General features: G+C 42.2%; 1 protein-coding gene and 1 long non-coding RNA gene across 3 annotated transcripts in view; one reads left to right on the top strand and one right to left on the bottom strand.

Moving 5' to 3' along the window:
* LOC115075735 overlaps window positions 1–24374 on the bottom strand; it is a 192176-nt gene that overhangs the window by 71548 nt on the left and 96254 nt on the right. The gene's annotated exons all lie outside the window — the stretch shown is intronic.
* GPR139 (G protein-coupled receptor 139) overlaps window positions 4253–24374 on the top strand; it is a 39629-nt gene continuing 19507 nt past the window's right edge. The window contains exon 1 of the mRNA XM_029576424.1: window positions 4253–4355. Coding sequence (XP_029432284.1) covers window positions 4253–4355 — 103 coding nt within the window. The remainder of the gene's footprint in view (window positions 4356–24374) is intronic.

Raw genomic sequence — 24374 nt, forward strand, 5'->3', positions numbered from 1 at the left:
GTCGTTCCAAGAATGGCCAAAGTCTGCCTTGGTGATGGACCTTTACCACCTTCGCTAGTAATTCATTTCAGCAGGGCCGGTGCTTCCATTAGGCAAACTAGGTGGCTGCCTAGAGCACCAAGATTTTGGGATGGCAAAATTCTGCCAGTGTGAGGTCCAGAGTGGTGCTGTACCAGAGTCAATATTGCCAAATAAGGTGGCGCTGTGCTTGAGCCACTGCCGGCAGATGGAGGGAGCACTGTGCTGGAGCTGCTGCCAATATTTAAAGTTGGGTGTGTGTGGGGGTGGGGGAGATGTTCTCACACTATCCCTGTATTTCAGGCCTTGCCATCTTTAACTTTGCTTCTTAAACACACAGTGCTTAAGCCAGCACCCAGACCCCCTCTTTCTCTATCACCAGGTTTTGCAACAATCCTTCTCACAGTCACTAGGGTTAGATATGTTGTAATAAGAAAAGGTCCACTCTCCCCAGGCTCACTGAACTGTGGGTTTAACTATGGCCCCTTTAGGCACGTCACCCTTGCCTTTTTGGAAGCCCGGTGCTATTAGAACTAGTGAGGCTTCAGAAATCAGACATAGTATTTTCTAGTAGAAAGTGGACACTTTTTTTTCATATATCTATTTATATATATATATAAATAATATTTATTTATAAAATCTCATTTTATAAATAAATATTATATATATATATATATATATATATATATATATAATATTTATTTATAAAATGAGATTTTATAGGATGGCAGTACAAACTATAGACTCGATGATTTGATACTATAACCCTGACATTGCAAAATCTAAATCCTGCACTTTTTGACCATTTGGTTCCATTAATGAGGAGACTTGAGTAAGAACATTTTAGTTAAAGCGCGACTCCATGATCAAAATCGAAGACAGAGGATTGCCCAGCCAACCAGATAAATGTGCCCAGTCTGGCTGAGTGCTGCCACTTTAGACCCCGAGTGAAAGTCACATTTATTGAAAAAAGCTCTGGACGGCTGCTGTGAGCATTTATTTTGTGCCGTTAAATTCTCCGAAGTCTACGGACCCATGTCAAGGCTTTTCTGTCATCCCTGCATGACTGCTAGTACTGGCAGATGCTGCCAGAAGTAGAAGAATCTTCAGGTCTTACAATAAATTTCATTGACTCTAAGGGCCTGAATCACTAAGGCTTTCCTCCTATTTCTGGGACTGTGGGAAAAGACCTCAATGAATCAGGCCTTAAATATAGCATTCAATCTAGGGGTCATGTCAGCTTGACTGAATAATTAGCTATACTGAATTTTAAGCATGGTCCTTTACTTCAGGATTCTGCTAGACTTGTACACGAGTATTTCTATGGGAAAGAGAGATAATATTCAGTGTATTGTATGGATCTATGTGAACCTTCCTGAATTAATTTTAGTTGATCAGAAACCCCCCCATTAAGACACATGCCTTGTTTTTAACTAATTCCTGAAGGCCAAGGAAGATACAGTGATTTGCCCGTGGTTGCAGTGTGTTGGCGATGGTGGTGTCTTAAACTCATGTCCCATGACTTCTCTTAGCTCATGATTCATTACTCTTCTAGGATACCCTTTTCCCCATGACAGATTTCTTCCTCCATGTATTAATTATCCATGCACTTCTTAATTATCACATATTTTAAGTTAGAAATTTTTTTTTTTAAAAAATCACTAATTGATGTCTTACTTGACATTCCGTTATTATGGGATTCATTTTCAGCAGCATGCCTAACTGCAAAGTTATGCACGTACTTTCAAACACAAAATACTCTCATAAACTGTTTGGATATGTGAAGCACAAAACCCAAACTGTAATGAAGAAACAACATAGCATACAACAGCTGATAACAAATAACTGGCCCATGCTGTCTATGTGGTTGCTTCTATATACTCTTCTGAAGCTAAGGATGCATTCCAGCTGTTACAATACAAGTTTGACTGTCTGCAGGGTATTGCTCCTTATCCAAGCCAGTTTTGTCATCTTCCATCCTTGGTAACCAATGACAAAGAGTATATTAAAACAGGGTTTCTGATTCTGGCTTTGAAGATGGTCACCAAAATGTCCTGTTAATTAGTTTTCATTTGCAAGCTAGCCTTCAGTGCATGATTAAAATTTCAGCATGTGTAATACATTTTGGAATCAGTTCAAAAGCCTCCCTGGCTTTTATACTATGGCCCTAAAAGCAAAGTCATATTATGTGGTTTAGAAATGGACCAGTTGTGAAAACAAATTGTAAATTGGGCATGCCGTGTGCCATAGTAAGATACAAAAGCTGTAAGAGAAGGTAATTGTACGTTTAGTAATTAGGAAAGTCAGTCCCTGGATACCACTTTCAAAATAGTTTATGTCATCCTATGTCAGAAGCACAACAAAATCCCTTTCATGAACAGGGATCTCCTATTCTGTGTCCATGGCATAACAGACTCCTTTAGCAACAGGATCTAGTGTGCTTAAAGCTTCAAGTATTTCCAGGTGTCCAAAATCTACCTGTCAATTAAAAGTGATATTCGATAGAAAGATGATGAATTCAGCACCACGGTGTATTCACTTTACTGCTCTAACTAAACTGTATTTGGCTACACGTGCACTCCCCCCCTTTGAAAACATCAGAACTACCCTTTGTGAAATTTCACACAATTCAGTTCAAAAGAAATGTGGGACAGTCCTTAGCAAATATTGCCATGTCCCTTGAATGCTCAGAGGGAGTTAGACCTATTTGAAACAAAGTTCCATGATTCAAATTCAAGAATGTTCTCACATATAACAATTTGGACTTGAACAAAACAGCTCTTCTCATAAGAGATAAAGGCAAGTGCTACCAAGCTTCCAAATTAGGTCTCACCAGAGACTTGAATAGAGGCATCTCCTCCTTTTTCTTGCTGGCTACTCCTCTCCCTATGTAGCCAAGCATCCTTCTGGCTTCCATTTTTATTCTACCCCTGACTAAGGGCCCTTATTCAATAAAAGTTTTCCCCCATTCTGTGCCTATGGAATGAAAAAGTCCTTTTTGAATGAGGTCCTCAATGTACTAAAACAAAACAAATTGATCCTTGCAAGCTCAAGCTGCCTGATCTTCTTCTGGGTAACAAAATGCTATCACTAGGCCTTTGGAAAAACAGGTTTCACTGTATCCTTTAGCCCAGGAAGTCAGTCATGCCAACCTAGACAATCTTGTGGTAGCTTCGCAAGGAAAATGCATCTAAGAAAGATATTTAACCAGAAGATTCGATTTTTAGCCCCTGTGCTGCCCCCTCTGCTGGTCAGTTTCCCCATACGTTGCTAGCCATGGGTGTCAGGCACTGACAGAAACTCCCCCAGTATAGTGCCCGAGGGGTGGCTGGGAAGTCTATTTATTGGCAAGATGTCAGGTAAGCACGGTGGCCACAGAGACAAGCAGATTGCCAGGGACGTCAGCAGGGAGAATAAAGGAGAAAAAAATGAAATCAATAATAAAATTATGCTTCACACAATAAAAAAAAATCTAAATTGGTTTCCATACTAGTCCTGAAAAAAGTCCACCTCCTAAATAAAATGCTTTGCTTGCTCTAAATTACTGCCTTTTAAATGAACTTTTAGACAAGCCTGAGACCTGCATTAACTGATTGCTTCTAGTATAGCACCTTATTACCATTTTCAGACACAGATTCTGTTCTTTTCTAGAATAATTGCTAGTGCATTCTTGGTGATTCTTTCCTCTTTTACTAATTCCTGTTTGCCATCTTATTTTAATCGGTTTGGAGTGAAATTTCAGCTCATGCAAAGCCTTCCATGGTTTGAGCAGACAGATATATTGGGGGGGGGGGGGGGGGGGGAGAGAGAGAGAGAGAGAGAGAGAGAGGAGAGAGAGATCTGCAGTTCATTTCCTTTCAGTAGTTTAGCACTGTGACAGAAGACAGGGTTGCAGTTCTGCCCGGGAGAACCTTCACGGAGGCACCGCATGGCTTATCGTCCCCAGAGGTGGGAGCGAAGACAGCTCGCTCATCAGCGTCCCATGTATTAATCTGCCTCCTTGATGACAGCTCCAGCTCGTCCTCCCGGCGAGCAGGCAGCGCTGCTCTCTCTCTGAATTTATTACACCGCGCGCGGCAGGTGCAGGGAGTCCTGGGATGCTCTGAAGGGCGCAGCTGTTCGCCGGATGCAGAGCGCTGCTGAGGGAGGGTCGGCAGCCCCTTCCTCCTCTCGCTTTCTCTGGTCCTCTCTTGCCTAGGAACCAAAGGCTGCAGCAGCTGAGACCGACAAGTAGATGGAGCACAGTCATATCTACAACAGCTCTCACAAGTATGCCTGTGGCTTGGGATATGTGCCCATCATATACTACAGCTTGCTGCTTTGCTTAGGGTTGCCAGGTGAGTGACTCCTCTTTCTTTATGCGGGCAGAAGCCGTGATAGTGGGGTGTTAGCTCGCACCTTCAACAAAAGGCAAGGCTGTGACCAGCTCTCTCAACCTCTGGGGTCCTGCACTCTCTCTCTCTCTGGAGGGGCACTGAGGCTGTTCAGGAGAAAGGAAAGGATGCTTTGCCCCCTAAGAGTCACCTGCTTTTAAGGGGAGCAATGACCCCACTGCAGCAGAGTGAATGCCTAATTCTTTGATCGGAGTTTTTGAGTCATGCTGCATTCAGGGTAATAATAATAATAATAATAAAAGTTTAGTCACACAAAAGAACAGATCGCTGTCTTCTACTCTTAGTAAAAAAATAATTAAGAATTAAGGGCGGGGGGGAATAATCTGTTGAAATCTTGCACAAAAAACCCACCACCGCACAAAAGCATCCTGTGTGCTGCAGAAAAACGTTGACAGTTAAGATGATTTCCCAAAGCTTTGCTTGCATGCTCTGTTTTTCCTTTTCCTTTTTTCTTTAATTAATCCAAACTGGAACGGTAGAATTTTCATTTTTGAAGACGGTAAGGACCCTTTGTCACTAAAGCTAAACTGTGCGGCGTTAAATATGCACCTGGCATTAAAAATCCCACCACAGTGGTTTTAATCTCCTTCATTTTCTGCCAATCTCCAAGTAGTCGATTAGGAAAATGAACACTGAAAATCCAGACCTGCCTTCCCTTTCAGGGAATTTAAGAGACTCCGTCCAGGAGTCCCCTCTCCCCCCCAAAAACCTGCCAGCCCCTGTAATTAGTTGACATGGCTGGGGGGGGCAGTTAAAGCCCCTGAGAAGGTTTAGCATGAAACCTATTTCCTTTACTTCTGAAAATGCGTCTTCCAGCTCCCCTGGAGGATGACGTTGACTGGTCGTTCCTCGAGAGCCGTGGGGGGCAGGTGCGCTTTTCAGGATATCCCCACACTGAATATGCAGCAGACACATTTGCCTGCTTGATTAGCTTGCAAGTTTGTTTGTAGCTTTTGAAGACTAGGAGATGCTTAGCAAGGACCAAAATGTCAGTGTAAAAAAAGAGAGGGCTGGCGTTTGCTTTTCCTGTTCTAGTGCGCGTCTTCCTCCTTCTCACGATGCTTCAAAGTTACTCTCATTTAGTTAGGGTGAAGGCATAACTCCGTGTCACGTTCGGATTTTGCCCCATTGCATGCAGGGAGATGTGGTCCTGTGTGTCTTAGGGAATTCAGAAACGACATCTCCCAGCATCAGACGAGAACTGGCCCGGTCTGTCCTTGGAGAGATGGAGCTATGTTGCCACCCCACTGTTTTATGGGCCCTTATTGACTAAACTTCAGGCTTCTGAACCTTGGTGCCACCTGAGGAAGCTCTCAGTGACAGGGGGGGCCCAGGTGCTGGATTATTGCATTAGCTTTTTCACAGGCTGGCTTCAGCCGCTTCTGGCTAGCAAGCAGCAAAGAGATTTTTTTTTGGCTCAGAAAAATTAATTCTGTGAAGAATTTTACAAAGAATATAAGAAATGCCATGCTAGGTTAGACCAAGGGTCCATCGAGCCCAGCATCCTTTTGCCAACAGTGGTCAAAACAAGTTACTTGAAAGTATCCAACAGATTCTAATGGTGGGGGGTGGGGGGATCCATTCCCTGTGGCTAACTCCCAAAATTCTGAAGTCGTGATCCCCAAGTCTACCCAACTAATAATTTAAGAATTTGTATCCTGCTTTCCCAGTAAAACTACCCAAAATAGGTAAGTAAGAAAACTTACAAAACATTTAATGAAATTTGTCCAAATCATTTTCAAATCCATGGAGTTTGCAATTTGATGAGGACACGTAGACAAGGCAAGAGGTTTCAGGAACTTCATTACAGAAACTGGGTAAAACACGACAGCAGAAAGACCATATGGCCTTTCTAGTCTGCCCATTGCTTTCGCTTTATAATTCCCATCACTCCCCTCAGAGATCCCCTGTGCCTGACTCATGCTTTCTTGAATTCAGGTACTGTCCTTGTCTCCACCACTTCCTCTGGGAGACTGCTCCTTGCATCCACCACCCTTCCAGTATAGACATATTTCCTAAGGCCACCCTCTTAGTAAGCAGTGACTCTGTTTACCTAATCCATGCTGACTGCTCTTTATTAAGCCATATGCCCAGAAATTCTGTTTCTAATGTAAACCCCTCTCATCTGTCCTTCCAACTAGCATCCATACAAGAAGGAAAAATGCTGATGCTTTCCCCTAATCATGGTGGCTAGGCTAAGGAATTATGTTAATTTTAGGAAGACTAATACATTTTCTGGTGATCTCTTGGCGGGATGGGAGTTACATGGAAAGCTCCAACTCCCAGCTGTGTAATTGGAAATTGGAAGTCAGAAAACGCACTTAACACAGCTAGAGGGTTTCCCAATGATAGGGAAGGGATGCCGGAGCAGAAAAACATACTTCTGCTACAGATAATGAAAACATTACAACACATTCAACATTAGACTTGTATCTTCCATAGGAGACAAAAGCAAATGTTCCTGTAGTAAAAAAATATATAGTATTTTCATAGGAAAAGATAGAAAAATTAGGGTTTTGCAAATTATAAAAAGAAAACCATTGACCTCATTTCTGTTCTCTGGTCAATCAAATTAAAAGTTGTCCCTTAAGGCCACAGTGAATTTCTGGTCAGAAATTAGTATGCAATATCTCAGTTCATTCTCATATGTTTTACAAATGCTTTAGATGAATTTCTCTGTAGTCCTTGGGTGATGATATAATTGGTGACAGTTGTAGAACTTACAATGACTTCTTGTATACTCCATGTTGATCAGGAAGTCACCTTGACTTATCTATTTAAAAAAATTCCCTCTTAATTCTGAATAAAATCATGACAATTCTTCCAATGGTAATTCAGTTTACTTAATAATAATAAAATGTTTTCAACTATTCTCATACTCTTCCACTAACCGAAAATAAAATAGAACCACACATTATTTAAAAATTACTGTATTCATTTTTTTCTTGTTAAAACCAGCCAAAGCCTGTTAAAGCTTAGACTGAATTCAGGTAGCATGCACTAGGAAACTCGCTGTTACCCTTGATAAGCAAGGTGTTTCCAAGTTATGCTCACTACCAAAAAACTTCCTGGACACAGAAAACTTCTCTTTTTTCTTCTCAGCAGTCAAAAGTAAGCTGCGGGTAACATCTTACTTTATAGCTGGATCTCTGCTCTTTCTGCCTGAAACAAAAGATAAGCTCATCTCTTTTTACTCTAGTCTTCAAAGCAATAGCTGTGGTTGGTTAATAAATCTCACTAGTACACAATCCCTTGCCTGCTACTAACAGGGATGGATAGGTAATGTGTTGCTCAACTAACTGATGCAATCCATACATCAACTAGTCCTTGGTTCTAAGATAAAAGTTTCTCATTCATCAGTCTGGATTTCAACACTGTCTAATAGGCTCTCTGAGATGAATTAATTATAATATTCCATCCTCTAATGATGTAATGTCATCCAGATATCACAGATTGTCAGCCAGTGGCACAACACTGATTTCCAGCTAATAAGATCACTTACTTATCTGAAGTTACAAAAGCTCAAAACTCACTCCCCTGGAATTTCACATTGACAGGAGAAGAGCATATATTAATTACTGAAGAGGAAAAACCTTTAAGGCTGACATTCAAAAAAGCTGAGCTTCAAAATTTAGGCAACCTAAATTCAATCAAACCTAAGATCCTAAATTTTCCATTGAAAATTCACCTAAATGTAGGCCCCTAAAACGAATTAATTTTTCCCCATCCTAACTCTACCACTATATTATCCATTTTTTAGGGTTCTAAATTTAGAGTCCTAGTGATCCTACATTTAGAAACTCAGGCATAGTAACTTTTCAACAGGACTAATTTAAGAGCCAGATTCCAAAAGTTAGGCTCCTAAACCCTTTAAACATCAGCCACTTTGTGTCTTTCAAAAGTACATTTAGTCCTCCCTCTTGTGTGAAATATTTTTTTTCAAACTTAAAAAGGTCCCTGTAAGTTCCTTTTGCAATGTCTCATCTGTAACTGTAAACCTTAGCTAGCAGAGGGAAGACAAGTTAATAAATGTTCCTAAGTCACTGACTTTCATTAATAATTTCCACCATTTTGCCTGGCCCCAGTGTCTGGCTTACTGATCTGTAGTTTTTCCTGGGCCACCTCTGGAGCCCTAAAAAAACTGGCATTACAGTTCTCTGGAATTTAATGATAAGGTTATAGAATACCAGTAAAAGGTGTGCAATTTTATCTCTGAGTTCCTTGAGATCTTACGGGAGAATACCATCAGGTCCTGGTAATTTGCTACTAATAAGTTTTCAGTTTGCTATGGCATTTCTTCCAGATATACATCCTCTGAATTATCATCTAGAGAGAAAGGTGCTGGGTGGGTTCCTCTTCAACATCTTCTATAGTGGATACAGAAAGAAAATATATTTAATTATTCTGCTATGGATTATCCTCCCTGAATGCCCCTCTTACCTCCTGACCATCAAATGGCCCAGTTGACTACCTTGTAGGCTCCTTGCTCTTGATGTATTTGAAAGCTTTTATTAGTTTGTATCTTAGGCAAGTTTTTTCTCAAATTCTCTCCTGGCCTATTTTATACATAAATGGAAAAATGATGAGTCATTTTTTTCCACTGATTTCTCTAGTTTCTGTTCTTATTGTAATAAATACTTAAAAATTCATGCATATAATAATATAAAAAGTGAAAATGAAGATCTCTATTAATGTTTTACACCTAATTTATCACTGGTTATGCACTCTCCTGTTTTCCTTATTACAGTCTGCCTTCTGTTTATTATAAGATTTTTTTTTTTTTTTTGCTTTAATAACCACTTTCACAGCACCAGTTAGCCGTACTGGCAGCCGTTTGATCTTCTTTCAACCTTGTTAACTTGTGGCTTCCAAACAGTCTCCATGGTTTATGCAGACTTATTTTCCCTCTAATTAAGCTCCTCGTTTTATCATAACCCTACCTGTTTAGAGCTAACTACTACTGCAGTCGTTTTTATGTATTATTCTCCCTCCAATGATTATGTTAAATTTGATTGCATTCTGATGACTACTGCCAAGCGATTTAACCACTGTTACTCGTTGCACCGAGTGGCTCCCTATCTTGTCAGTTCCAGGACCAGCTGCTCCACAAAGCAATCGTTTATGGCATCCAGACACTTTACCCTTCCTACCAATTGATATTGGGGTACAAACGGATAATTTTTCAACAAAACTTCCCATTTCATTTCTTTTATTTCAAGAAGCCCCCAAGTCCCAGGACCCCCTCTCTCCTCTGCTTCCCTTCACTCCATCCATGAGTCTGTAGAAATCCAAAGGGGGAAGGGATGATCCCCAGGGGCTCCTGCCCTGCCGGATCCCTTTTTACATTTTTGTGGCCCAGGTAATGTTAGGGGTTTTTTTGTTTGGGTTTTTTTTTTTTTGTGGGGGGTGGGACCCTGGCTCCCGTGTTTTGTTTTATGTTTCATTAGGTTTATTTTGCTTTAAATAAAAAAAAATGTAAAATGTTCCACAAATGCAATGAAAAGAAAAAAAAATAAACGAAAGAAGAAGAAAACAAAGAAGAAAATGAAAAAGAAATGTTAAGTGCCAGCCTCTAGTACTGGGGGGGGGGGTAATGGAAATCTCCCGTTGGTATTGCGCTGCCAGTTTTAGTAGCTTGGCATTTCGCAGGCTCTTTCAGCATCCTGTACGCGCGTTTGCTGGCTTGTGCGCATGGACGCGGCGATTTTATAACCTATGCGCATATATGCCTGTGCGATATAAGATCGGCTCTACGCACATACACGAAGTCGTGATTTTATAGCGAGGTGCGCGCAAACGCCACCTCGAGCGCATAAGTGGGGAGGGGGGGGAGTTATAGTAGATACGCACGCCGGCGCAATTACCTGGTTCCCCAGTTTGTTCCCAGGTCACCCCAGTAAAGGAGAGGAATTCCTAAACTCCCTATCTAATTTGCCTCCCTTTTACCCTCAACCCTTAAATCCCCGCTGACTGGCCTCGTTTTTTTTTGTTATATGACTTACACGCCGTCCATGGCAGAAATAAAGTTACGCAGTAGGGACCCACAGCGCGTGCTCGTGCGCATAAGTACTTACACGCTGACTTTATTTTAACTGACTTGGCCCACCCATGCCCCATCTCTTTTTTTTTTTTTTTTAATATTTGTAATTTGTGCACATAGCAAAGATACACGCGTACCTGCGTGGGGTTTTTTTTATAATCGTGCACGCTGGGCCAAGTCATGCACATATCTCCCGGCTTTGGCGCGCGTAGGGAGTTTTAAAATCTACCAGATACGCAGTAGTAAGCCCCCGCTGCTATACTCTTTTCTCTTTATATATGAAACTTCAGTCCAAAGTTCAGCCTGTTTCTTGCAGAACTTTAATCCTACAAGTTTTTGTTAGAATGATTTCGCTGGAGGCTTTTCTATTGCACAGATCATTATTAACAAAAGCCACGAGCACTGGAGTGCAGCACCGCTCTTGAATAAAAATCTGTTCCAGTCAAAGCAAGTAAAGCAGCTGATTGTGCTTCCATTTGCTTTCGATTGTACATTCTGAAGTTCATTTCGGATGGGATCCTTGCTGTCTGTTGTAGGCAATTATTAGTATATTTTAGACTGTCTTTTTGCTCTTATGCTAATGTAGCTATGTATATTATCTAATCCTCTTGTAACCCGCCTTGAGCAAACATGAGAAAGGGCATGCAAAAAAGCATGAGTTAAATACCTAAATAATATAAAATATTGTTCACTGCGGTGGAACAGGTGGCAGGGACTTTTATCATGCAGAATATTCAAAAGAACAAAATAAATCCTGAACTTTATGAAAAGCAGAATATAAGATTGCCATGACGGTGATTTCAGCTTCTTAGAAACAGTACGGAGTCCCACAGATAACTAACTTTATCTATGAAAGCATTTCCGAAATATTGTTTCAAATTACCATACAGAACACAAGCTAGAAGGAAGATTTATAGCCCTCGTTAAAACTGCTGGTGAATGCTAACCACATAATAAATACAATGAGCACTTTGAAAAGCTGAATCTACAATTTCAATACCTTAACTTTTCAAGCAGCAATTTGTATTTAATGCTTTCTCTAGGAACAGCCTCGTTTTGGGACACAATGCTACAACAGTCTAATAGTCAGACTCACCGTCCCATGTTTTATTACTAAGTATCTGGCAGGAATTTGTCCCTTTGCTGGGAGGATAGTTGTACATGCTGGCACCTGCCAGATCAAAGCAGTTAAAACGTGTTACACTATGACAAGCTAGAGATGGTCCAGAGAAAGGCAATCAGAATGGTGCAGGGTTTGCACCGGATGTCCTATGAGATGAGACTGAAAGAACGTAATATTTATGCCCTAGAAGAGAGGCGAAGCAGGAGGGATTATGATAGACAATTAACATACTTGAAAGGTGTTCACTGCACAGGAAGCCAAGCTTTTTCAATGAAAAGGAAGCTGTAGAACTAGGATCCGCATTATGAAGCTGCAGGAGGGTAGACTCGGGAACAATGACAGAGAAGGTGGTGGATACCCTTCCGGAGGAGGCTGTGATGACGAGGACAAGGACAGGTTTCAAAAAAAGTATAGGATAAACACAGAGGATCCACAGTGGCAAAAGAATGCTTTCCTGGACAAGGTACATTTAAGTAAAAAGCAGATGGAGCAGAAAGATTTCAAATTTCCCCTGTTAACTGATAAGCAGGTTCTTAATACAAACAAAAAAACATACTTTGAAATGTCTTATACAAATGACAGAAGTCTAAAAAAATAAGATGGGAGAATTAAGAGTATATAGCACAGGATGAAAAAGGTAGACATAATTAGAATCTCAGAGACCTGGTGGAAGGAGGATAACTAATAGGACACCGTGAAAGCAGGGTACAAATTATATCGAAATGATAGGATGGATCAAATTGGTGGAGGGGTGGCACTAGATATTAAAGAGAGAATTGAGTCAAACAGGATAAAAGTTTGGCAGGAAACAAAATGCAATGTTGAATCTTTATGGCTAGAAATTCCAGGTAAATAGGGGAATAAAATAGTAATGGGGGTGTATTACCCTCCACCTGGCCAGAATGAACTAACGGACAATGAAATGCTAAAAGAAATTAAGAAAGCTAACAAAATCAACAGCACAGTAATAATGAGTGATTTTAATTACCCCAGTATTGACTGGGTGAATGTTACATCAGGACATTCTAGAGAAGTTTCTAGATGAAATAAATGACTGCTTCATGGAGCAGCTGGTACAAGAACCAACAAGAGGGGAAACTATTTTAGACCTAGTCCTTGGTGGAACATAGGATTTGGTGCGAGAGGTAACACTGATCACAACATGATCAAATTTGACAACTGGAGGGAGGACTCTAAAGAAATCTACTGCGACAGCATTTAATTTTCAGAAGGGTGACTTTGATAAAATGAGGAAAATGGTTAAAAAAAATTAAGGAACAACTGCCAAAGTTAAGAATTTACAGCAGGCATAGGCTTTGTTTAAAAATATCATTGTGGAAGCCCAGACCAGATGTATTCCATATATTAGAAAAGGTGGAAGGAAGGCTAAACAACTATGGTCATGGTTAAAAGGTGAAGTGAGGTGAGAGGGGCTAGATTACCTAAAAGAACATATTTCAAAAAATGGAAGAGAGATCTGAATGAAGAAAACAGGAAATAGCATAAGCACTGGTAAGCTAGATGCAAAGCATTGAGAAGGAAGGCAAAGAGAATTTGAAAAGAAGCTTGCTGTGAAAGCAAAAACAAACTTTTTCAAATACATTCAAAGTAAAAAGCCTGCGAGGGAGTCAGTTGGGCCATTAGATGATCAAGGGGTAAAAGGAACTCTTAAGGATGACAAAGCCATAGCAGAGAGATTAAATGAATTCTTTGCCCATGCCAGAAATGATATGTAAAGGTGATGATTCAACAGAACTGAAACAAAACTCAGTGTACCTTGAGGATGTAAGAGGGCAAATTGATAAACTAAAGAGTAGCAAATCACATGGTCCAGATGGTACACATCTCAGAGTGCTGCAAGAACTGAAAAATGAATTTGTAGACCTATTAGTATTTGTAAACTATCATTAAAATCATCAATGGTATCTGAAGACTGGAGGGTTGCCAATGTAACACCAATTTTTAAAAAGGGATCAAGGGTTAATCCCAGAAACTACAGACCAGTGAATCCAATTTCTGTGCCATGCAAAATGATAGAAACTATCATAAAGAACAAAATTGCTGAACATATAGATAAGCATAATTGAATGGGAATAAGCCAACATGGATTTAACTAAGGGAAGTCTTGCCTCACTAATCTGCTACATTTTTTGAGGGCATAAATAAGCATGTATATAAAAGTGAGTCAGTTGATATAGTGTACCTGGATTTCCAGAAAGCATTTGGCAAAGTCACTCATGAGAAACGTCTTAGGAAATTAAAAAGTCATGGGATAGGGGGAAGTGTCCTATTGTGGATTGCCAACTGGTTAAAAAAAAGAAAACCGAGAGTAGGGCTGAATGGTAAATTTTCCCAATGGAAAAAGGTGAATAGTGGAGTGCCCCAGGGATCTGTTCTGGGACTGATGCTTTTTAATATATTTAGAAACAATTTGGAAATGGGAACAAATGAGGTGCTGAAATTTATTAACACAAAATCATTCAAAATTGTTAAATCATAAGAGGATTGTGAAAAATTGCAAGAGGACCTTGCAAAACTGGAAGACTGGGCATGCAAATAGTAAATTAAATTTAATGTGTAGAAGTGCAAAATGATACACTTAGGAAAGAGTAACCCAAATTATAGCCGCACAATGCAAGTTCCACATTAGGAGTCGCCATTCAGGAAAAGGATCTAGGTTTCATTGTTGATAATATATTGAAATTTTCTGCTCAGTGTGCAGCAACAGCCAAGAAAGCAAACAGAATGCTAGGAATTATCATGAAAGGAATGGAGAATAAAACAGAGAATATCATAATGTCTCTGTATCGCTCCATGGTGCGACCTCATCTTGAGTATTGTGTGCAGCTCTGGTCACCATATCTCAAAAAAAATATATAGCAGAATTAGAAAAGATACAGAGAAGGTCAACTAAAATTACAAAGGGTATGGAACATTTCCCCTATGAGGAAAGGCTAAAGAAGTTAGGACTCTTCAGCCTAGCTGAGAGAGATATGATAGAGGTCCATAAAATAATGAGTGGAGTAGAACGAGTAAATGTTACTTGGTTGTTTACTTTAACAAAGAGTAAAAAGTCCAGGGTACACACAATGAAGTTACTAGGTGAATCATTTTTAAGTAATAAGAGAAAATATTTTTTTTTTATTACTCAATGCATAATTAAGCTCGGAATTCATTGCCAGAGGATGTGAAGAAAGCTGTTAGTGTAACTGAGTTTATAAAAGATTTAAACAAGTTCTTGGAAACAAAAAAAGTCCATAAACCATTATTAAGGTGGACTTGGGGAAATCCACTGCTTATCCCTGGGATAAACAGCATGAAATCTATTTATCTATCCCTTGGGATCTTGCCAGGTACTTGTGACCTAGATTGGCCAGTGTTGAAAACAGAATATTGGGCTTGATGGACCGTTGGTCTGACTCAGTAAGGCAAATGTTGTGTACTTTTGTGGAATGGTGTAGCCCAACAATGGTAATGAAGCACTGGGCAACATTCACTGAGTGACAGCTGCAGCTGTGCTTCCTGGAGGGCATCGTTTAGCTGCATGGTGGAGCATTGGCAGCCCTAAAGGGGACATAATGGGATTGGGTTCCATGTGGGAATTTGATCTATTTTGGGTAAGATGTACTGCTAGGCAGACTGGATGGGAAATTTTAGTCTTTATCTGACGTCATTTACTATATTAATATGAGGGCAATTTTCAAGCCACCTGCATTACTGCAAAGCTTGTTTTTGCACCAGTTTTCAAAGGAAAAAAAAAATGTGCATGTAGAGACCAATATTCAAAGAAACAGAAAATGGATAACTTATCCGGCTAAAGTTATCAGGCATATTCATCTAGATGAACATCTTGCTGTCCCCAAATAAAATGATCTGGCTAACCGTAGCCAGATCACTTTAAACCTAACCACCAATGTTCAAAAATAGCTGGTTAGGTTTAAAGTTCACCGGATAACTTTAGACTTAATCGGCTGTGTTCAAAAGGATATATAGTCAGTTAAGTACCGAGCTGCAGGATTTAAAAAAAAAAAAAAAAAAAGCAAAAAACAAGATCATGGCCTAGTGCCCTATTACAACCCCCCCTCCAAGCTTAGAGGTGTGGATGGGAGCTGTCTTTCTCCAGACAGCCATCACGCTGAAGGGCGCACACCCTCCTGTCTCGGTGGCATTTTCTCACAAGCACCGCACTCAGCCTGAGCAGCAGCAATGAGCCATCAAACTCTTCCCCGTAAAGGTGTGGAAGCGGGCTGCTGCCAGCCCATCAGACCCCGTGACTTTAAGGGGCAGGACTGACAGAACATCGCCACTCGGGCTGAGCAGCTCTTCTGGAGAAGTGCTGCCCCTACACAGAAGAGGCATCCCTTTTGGGGCAGAGCCAGACACCACGTGGAGATTTCATTCTGAAATTCCCGTGTGTGACTTTTGGCATGGACTTTTCCCTTTGAAAATTCCCTCGCCAATACCCGTGGACCTACAAGCCCAGAATACATTTTTTAAAATTGTCCTTTTAATATCTTTAATAGCAGAACAGGGATGCAAAATTGTAGAATAAAAATGTGGAATACAAACCATTTTGCACTGGTTGCTTTATTCAAATTTCTTACTTGGCTGGAAATACTGTAGAGGCAGTTGACTTTTACCCTAATGTCTCACAAAAATAACTGAGTTATTCAATTAGGGTACATTAGTCCACGGCCTGTAGATATGTTTGATCACTCTGAACTTGGCAAGAGTAAGACAAGTGTGTTGGAATTCTTATGGACTCTTTGCAGTTTGCCGTACCTTTTATTGGAGCGGCCAAAGAATTATCCAGAAAGAACTTATGATGCCCCATAGGTCCCATCTTCATCATCTTTGGAAAATTCTGGACCCAGTTTTTTCTCCAGAACCATATGACTATTAGAATTCTGGGATCTGTAAAAGATAATTTTTTATTTACATTCTTACCTTCAGGTATAGTAAGTAATTTCCTTTTCCCCTATGAGGAAAGGCTAAAGAGGTTAGGGTTGTTCAGCTAGGAGATGAGACGGCTGAGGGGAGACATGATAGAAGTCTTTAAGATCATGAGAGGTCTTGAACAGGTAGATGTGAATCGGCTATTTAAACTTTCGGATAACAAAAGGACTAGAGGATACTCCATGAAGTTAGCAAGTAGCACATTTAAGACTAACTGGAGAAAACTCTTTTTTACTCAATGCATAATTAAGCTCTGGAATTTGTTGCCAGAGGATGTGGTTAGTGCAGTTAGGGGCAGATTTTAAAACCTGCACGCGGGCGCAGATTTGTTTGCATAACCCGGCGCAAACAAATCTACACCCGATTTTATAACATGTGTGCGCTGCCGCGCGCACATGTTATAAAATCCAGGGTCTGTGCACGCAAGGGGGTGCACAATTGTGCAACTTGCACACGCCGAGCCGTGCAGGCTGCCTCGGAGGGGACTTTTCTACTGCTCCCCCCACCTTCCCCTCTCTAACCCACCCCCCAGCCCTAACTAGATCCCCCCTACCTTTATTTCAGAAGTTACGCCTGCCCGAGGCCGCTGTGCCGGAGGACTCGGGACCATCCCCTGGACCCACCCCCGGACTCGCCCCCTTCCCGCAGCCCCGGGACATACGCGTGTCCCGGGGTTTGCATGCGCCGCCGAGCCTATGCAAGATAGGCTCGGCGCGCGCAGGGGCAGCTTTTCGGGGGTTACGCGCATGTTACACGCATAACCCTTTGAAAATCTGTCCCTCAGTGTAGCTGGGTTTAAAAAAGGTTTGGATGGGTTCTTGGAGGAGAAGGCCATTAACGGTTACTGCTATTAATTGCATCAGTAGCATGGGATCTTCTGGGTGTTTGGGTAATTGCCAGGTTCTTGTGGCCTGGTTTTGGCCTCTGATAGAAACAGGATGCTGGGCTTGATGGACCCTTGGTCTGACCCAGCATGGCATGTTCTTATGTTCTCACTAAGGCTTTTCTCCCATTCTGTGTCTATGGGGAAAACGCATAGTAAATGAAGCCCTAAGTTTGTAGCTGAAGCAGAAGAGGCTGAAGAGACTTGCCCAAGGTCACAAGCAGTGACAGCGGGATTTGAACCCTGGCTTCCCTGGTGCTCAGCCCGCTGCTCTAACTGCCAGGCCAATTGGGGACCTTCATTTTCAGTTTTTATCTTTTCTCTCCTCTGAAGTTAGCAGTGTTTATCGCAACAAGAACAAAAATGAAATTTACCCAGAAAAATGATGCGTTGCTTCGTCCCCACTGATCACTCTTGTCTCTGTTATAAACAAACACTAATACATTTCCAGGAAAAATAAAATGAATTAAATACAAAGGTCTCTAAGGATAATAAAGTGAGTGAAGGTAGAAGTGGTTATTTTAAGAAACGAAGCTCGAGGTGGAGCCCTAGGGTTGCCCAACTCCAGTCCTGAAGAGCTGCTTCTTGGCTTTCCAGGAGTTCCTTAATGAATATGCATGAGATACATTTGCATTTGCCTCAAGTATACACAGATCTTTCTATGCACATTCATTAGGGATCTCCTGAAAAACAGATCAATATGCAATCCTTGAGGACCAAAAGAGTAGGAGAACCCTTAGAGGAATGGTTAATTTTGCTGTGCAAACCTTGGATCCTGTTCAAACAGACATTTTCTTCTCCAAGACAGTTCTGCCTGCTGTCTCTCATCATTAGCGCTGCTTTGTTTCACACTGTTCTTTTATACTGATTGCTTCTTCTCTGGTGCCTAAACATCTGGGAGAGATGTTTTAAAGTCCTGTTATCATTTGACAGATCTTATCCAACAGCGGCACTTAAGGTCACCTTTTCTCACTTCCTGCAGTAACAGCTGTATGCTAATTGCTGGAAATAAACGTGTGCACATTTTAAAAAAGATATTGCATTAAAAATCATTCCATGAAGAAGACCCAGCTGTACTAAAAGCTAGGTTTTGGGGAGGATTTATTCTGAGCCAGTGTTACAGAGAAGAAAGTAACCCCGTAGCGTAGGGGGTTACTTGATGACTAGCCTTGAAGATCTTAAGATATGGAATGTATTCAAAACGCAAAACCAAAATCCAGCTTATGTACTGTATTTAGCTTGATGGCATCATTAGTAACATCCTATACGGATGGGCCTTACTTTAATTCGTGTTACAGCTGAAGCTCTCTCTCATGGCCGTGTCACAAGTCGGTGATGAGGTGGGCAGTAAAATTCACAGATTCGTGGGGATCTGACATGCAGTGGTGTGAACGCTTCCTGCTGTGGCCCCTGGAATTGGGCTGAGGCCAGCATCTCATTTTATATGGGCCACCTGAGCCGGGATGTGAACCGATAGCCTAGAGGTAAAAAGGCTCCGCAATGCTGAGATCATTGCCCTGAGCCGTATCTTAGCTGTGTAACCGTAGTAACAATGTAAAAAAAATATATACATTTCCATATACTAGGCAATTTATAATGAAACAAAAATGTTTAGGACTCGTTTTACCCTGTGGTTCTTCCAATTCTGCACCTAAGGAAGTTTTTAAAAGTCTTCGCTAAATCAGCCTATTTGATTTTACATATTAGTGGGAATATGTTAAGAAAGCGTAATAAATACAATTAAAAAAAACAAATAGAAGATTAATGAGTTGTACAAAGGAAATATTTGTTTATAATGAGATCAAATAGAAATGTCAATGTATGGACAAAAAAGATGAAACATAAAAAGGGTCCAGTTTGTATCACACACACAAGACAAGTCCTGAATAATAAGTTCTTAAATGGTCACACATTTTGTATAGATTGATGCATATAGATTCAACCTGTGCTTAAGTCGTATGTCCTCAGAAGGATGGCGACTTTTAAACAGACGCGCAGATGCACAAGTATGGGACAAGCCAACATACACACAAAGGACCCGGCCATATTATACACGCGTATATGCGCGCATAATATAAAATAGACCGTACGCGCGTACATAGGCACGCAGTTTTATATGGGCACATGCATGGGCGCGCAAATGCTGCCGCTGTCGCGTGAGGGAATTTTAGTAGACACGCCCTGATGCAATTTCCAGTTTTCCCAGTTCATTCCCGGTTCGCTCAGGTAAAGGATGGGACTCCTAACCCCCCCTCCCCCAGTTAGCTTCCCTCTTACCCTGCAAGCCCCGACCTGAAAAACCCCGCTGATTAGCCAAGTTTATTTCCTTTTAGGTTTTAAACACAGTCCATGGCAAAAGTAAAGTTACGCAGCGGGAGACCCCAGCACATACTGGGTGCGCCTAACTGGTTTCATTCATAAATCCTGGAACACCAATTGCTCCATCCCTTTTTCATTAAAAAAAAAAAAATAAATAAAAAATTGTGCACGCATACCAGGAGATTCGCGCGTATATGGGCGCCTTTTCAAATCTGCGCGGCGGCCGGACTTCTGCACATATCTCCCCGGCTTTGGCGCGTGCCAGGCTTTTAAAATTTCACTGCAAACTCAGAGTTTCATATAATTTTTTTTATTATTTAATTTAATTTAATTTTTAATTTTTTTTTTTTATATACCGACATTGGATCTGAGATATCACATCGGTTTACATTCAGGTACTGTAGGTATTTCCCTGTCCCCAGAGGGCTCACAATCATGATGAAAAATGAGATAAGACACACTTCATAAGCCTCAGCCAGACTCGTGTCCCCTAAAGGACAAGGTTCATGCAGCTACTATAAGCTCACAAGTCTCCCCAGTTTATAACGAAAATATGTGCAGATTCAAGGCAGTTTGATAGATCAATCAAGGCTGACAGAGGAAAGCTTTCTGGGGGGGGGGGGGGGAAAAAAAGGGAGTTGGATCCAGGACGGAGGAAAATATGCAACAATGATACTTCTAGGTTGGGTTCAGGGTGCACATGGGGCCAGAGTTCAAATGGACTCCATGGCCTGTAGGTCCATACCAAGGATTACTGCTCTTGTGATCAGGTTAGGGGGAGAAGGGTGCGCCCTAAACAGGGGAAAGACCCATGGGAGCCATGAAGGAAGGCTCGTGACACCTTCCCCCTCCCCCGTTCCGATGGTCAGCACGCGGGCCTGGAGAAAGGTTCTGATTACAAAAAAAACCAAAAGCTAAGCCTTCCTGCTCCTCTCTACAGAGCCTGCCTTCTGCGGAAAGCTCACAGAATTCCTTTGCACTTTTGGAGAACGTTTTTGCTAGCGTCGCGTGGTTATTGTGACGCGAGAATAAGAAAACTGAGCCCGGGGTGGCCCGCTCAGCTGGAGGCAAATTACTTTTTTTCAAGGACCGGGCGGAACCCGCAGCCCAAATACCGCACAGCCCAGAAATTCGGGCTTATGGATTTTGTCCTTGGATGAACAGAGCCGTCAGGGTGTTTGGCAAAACATCTCCTTAGTTTAAAGGTCAACTAGCAATTAAGTTACTCCGCATTGTTTGTTCAGCGAACTAATCACTTTTTCGTCATTTGATATGACGGTAATGAATTAACCTTGGCTGATGGCGCGTGTGGTTTGTTTTTTTTTGCTAATTCTACCTCGTTATGTTTTTATGTAGCTGCAGGATGCAAAGCCAGACGAATGGGAAATTAATTGCTGGCTGTGCTAACTCTATGGAATATAAAGCTACTTAGCTGCATTGTCTGTGGGATTATCTGATCTGAATGTGAAAACATGGGGTTTTTTCATCATTCAGGGCTGTTCGCTGTGAGATGTATTTATCTTTTTGTCATGTTTCTGGTACTTTTTTTGTTACACATCTCATCTGGGAATGGCTAGAGTGGAAAGTCCTACCCATGATCATTACAGGTCTTGATCTGCCAAACCGAAATACCCTAAGGGCTTCATCCTTTTTTTTTTGTTTGTTTTAATGTGAGTACATTTTGTTTTCTTGTAGCTTTGTCATACATTAAAGCAATTTCTGGAAAATAAATATTAAAGCTGCCACGATCAGGGCTGGTGCAAGGGTATTAGGTGCCCTAGGTGAAGACGTCTACCTTCTGCCTGCCCCCCCCCCCCCCCCCAATCTCGGCCTCGGCTCCTACTGCATTCGCGCCCACCAAGTGTCTGCTTCTCTGGGCTGCGTGCAGGATGGTTTCGAGGCCCGCCGAATCTCTACTTCTCTGCTGCTGGTGGGATAGGCTCCGCTTGCGGCCCCACATGGCTGATCTTCAGTGCCCCCCCTAAGGGTCAGCGCCCGAGGCGACTGCCTAGTTCGCCTAATAGGTCACGCCGGCACTGGCCACAATTGTGTTTATAGAAAGATAAGGGGATCCAAATTTCTCTGTTCTAAAGTCTGTACAGAGGCCAGAGCCTGCTGTAATGCCTCTGCAACGGTCGAACCAGTCGGAAGGGTGGACCCTTGTTACCTGAGGAATAGTTAGTGCAGCCTGGTGAGCAAACGCACTAGGCCCATCCTGTCAGCTGGCACAGGTGCCCTATGGTGGGTCCGACAGGAGCTCCGTTCCCCGCAGGTTGAGCCTTTGGGTTCTAAGTGCCAGCAGGACAATCCAAGGAGGAGATGCCAGACAAGCGTGGGTCAAGGAAGGCAGTGGACAGCAGAGACAGTAGGCAGGCCAGAGGTCAGGGAAGGCAGCAGACAGCACAAACAAGGCAAAGACTAGAGGTCAGGGCAGGTAGCAAGCAAGCAAGGTCAGGTCGGAAGCATGGGGTCAGGACCAGGCATCAGTCAAGGGAGGTCTAAATCCATGCTGGAGTCAGCATCAGAGAATCAAGCCGAGGAAACAAGGACAGTACAACACTGATGAGACAGCCTGACAAGGATCGGACGGAGACTGGACAAGGTGAGGTACGGACAGGGCAGGAGACAAATAGAGAAGGCAAAGGCTAGGTACAGACAAGACGAGGAACACAGGTAAGGCAAGAACAAACTTAGAAGAGCAACACACACTGGCAGAACAAGGACGCCAGGAGAGCTGTTGCTGAGGCATCTGGGGGCACCCGAGGCAGGCTTATGTAGGTCGAGTCCATGACATCATCTGAGGGCACCATGGGAACTTTCCCACCGTGGATCCTTTAAGTCCCGGCATGCTGGGTGCACACGTGCCATTGGGGGAAGCCCAGGAGGGTCAGCATGGTGGCATCTTAGCCGCGAGTGTGGCCTGGCTGGCGGCATCTCTGCCGTGAAGGTAGTCTGCCAGTGTCGGGGGTGAGTGAGGCAGCCCATGGGACCTACCCATGAGCCACCGATCGCAACAGGCCTCTCATCTTGGTTCAGAAACGTTCAGGGTGGTCACCTCCCATCAATTCCACCCTGAGAATCAAACACCTTTAAAAGTGTTTCCACCAGCTGCAGCCACCTCCTCCCATCGCTGTACAAGACAATCCTGGAATGTGAGTGAAGGTTACCCCCTAGAAAGCATGGACCCACATTTTGGTAGGAGTGTGCGTGGGAAAAAAACCCAAAACTTTTAGATTTTTCTGTTTCTCTCATTTTAGCTTGCGCTAAAAACAACTGAAACTCTGTTTTCTGCTTGTTGGTAGAATTGTCCGGAAAACATACATTTATTAAAAAAAGGTTTTATTAAATGTTCTTCCCCGGTCCTCTTCTTCAACCCACACTGCATCCCGCGCTTTTCTCCCAGTATTACTTGCATTAATCAAATGTAAACTACGCTTTAGTGGGAAGTGGGAAAGTGAGATTAGGGCAGACCTAAATAAACAAACTTCTCTATAGTTCAGTCCACAGTGCACCCTAAATAAATACATTGTTTTAAAGAAAGAAACAAACCTGCTTGTTGTCCACCACAGCCCAACCTAAGATTTTCCAAAGCATAATGTTCCCAAGGTAGAAGATCGATATTTGACCTTTCGTCTCATGAACTGTCAAGCTATGGGTCCAGCCTGGCAGCTCAGCCGCAAGTACTGTACACCGGGGTTCGATTCCCAGGCTTCACACGTTTTGTGCACAAAATTTAGCCAAACAGTGGTGAGTGGAGACAGATGTTTTATTTGGTTAAAAGCCGATTTTAACTACATAAATCTTTTGAATACTGAATCCCTAGTAGGTGGTGATTCATTTTAAAGGGTCAACAAAAAAAAGGACATTGCAGTACAGGAGCTTTTGAGACGATAAAGGTCCCTAGTGACTGATAGCACAGCTAATATTTTATGAATTTTTTTTTTTTTTATTTAACGTGCTTGGGTTTATAGCACTATACCCCTAGTGCTATCCACCCAGGTAGGTGTAAAAGGTCTAAGTTTACTTTTATCTGTGTGTACACAGACAGCACCAAGGCAGTTTTCAGACTGTTCATTTTGGGGACAAAACCCGCTGGTTATTTTTTTACCCGTGGACTTTTCCCCAATTCCAAAGTGAAGCATTGCACGGATTTTCTCTTTGAAACACTCGTGGACTTTTGTACCTGGATTTTCTGCGGCAGATTTTCTACAGAATGGAGCGTGTGTAAACTTCAAGAGAAAAACTCTTTGGCACACCTTGTGCTCTGTGCGTGGTCTCAGTCAAGGCCATTTCCTTCCCTGTGCTCCCGTTTACGCGAAGGCAGCTTGGGATAGAAGAGACCTGTTTCCTTTTACTTCAAGAGTTCACAAAACGCACTGGCGCGACCGCACGTTCCCTTCCAAATGCAGGGGCGATAACTTTAAAACGAGCATATGGGCGCCCATACATGCGCATACAAGTGCACGCTGAAATTTTAAATCACGCGCATATGATTTTAAATGCGCCTAGAGCACTTAGGTGTGCTCCTAATTTTAAGCCATTATTCGAGCTGTTACTCAAGCAAATGTACTTTGCGTACCTTCCTTAAGAAATTGTCGGCTTTAGCGCGCACAGGTAAGCGGATTTTAAAACTTGCTCGTG

This window comes from Rhinatrema bivittatum, chromosome 14 (genome assembly GCF_901001135.1).
Source record: "Rhinatrema bivittatum chromosome 14, aRhiBiv1.1, whole genome shotgun sequence".
NCBI lineage: Eukaryota > Metazoa > Chordata > Amphibia > Gymnophiona > Rhinatrematidae > Rhinatrema > Rhinatrema bivittatum.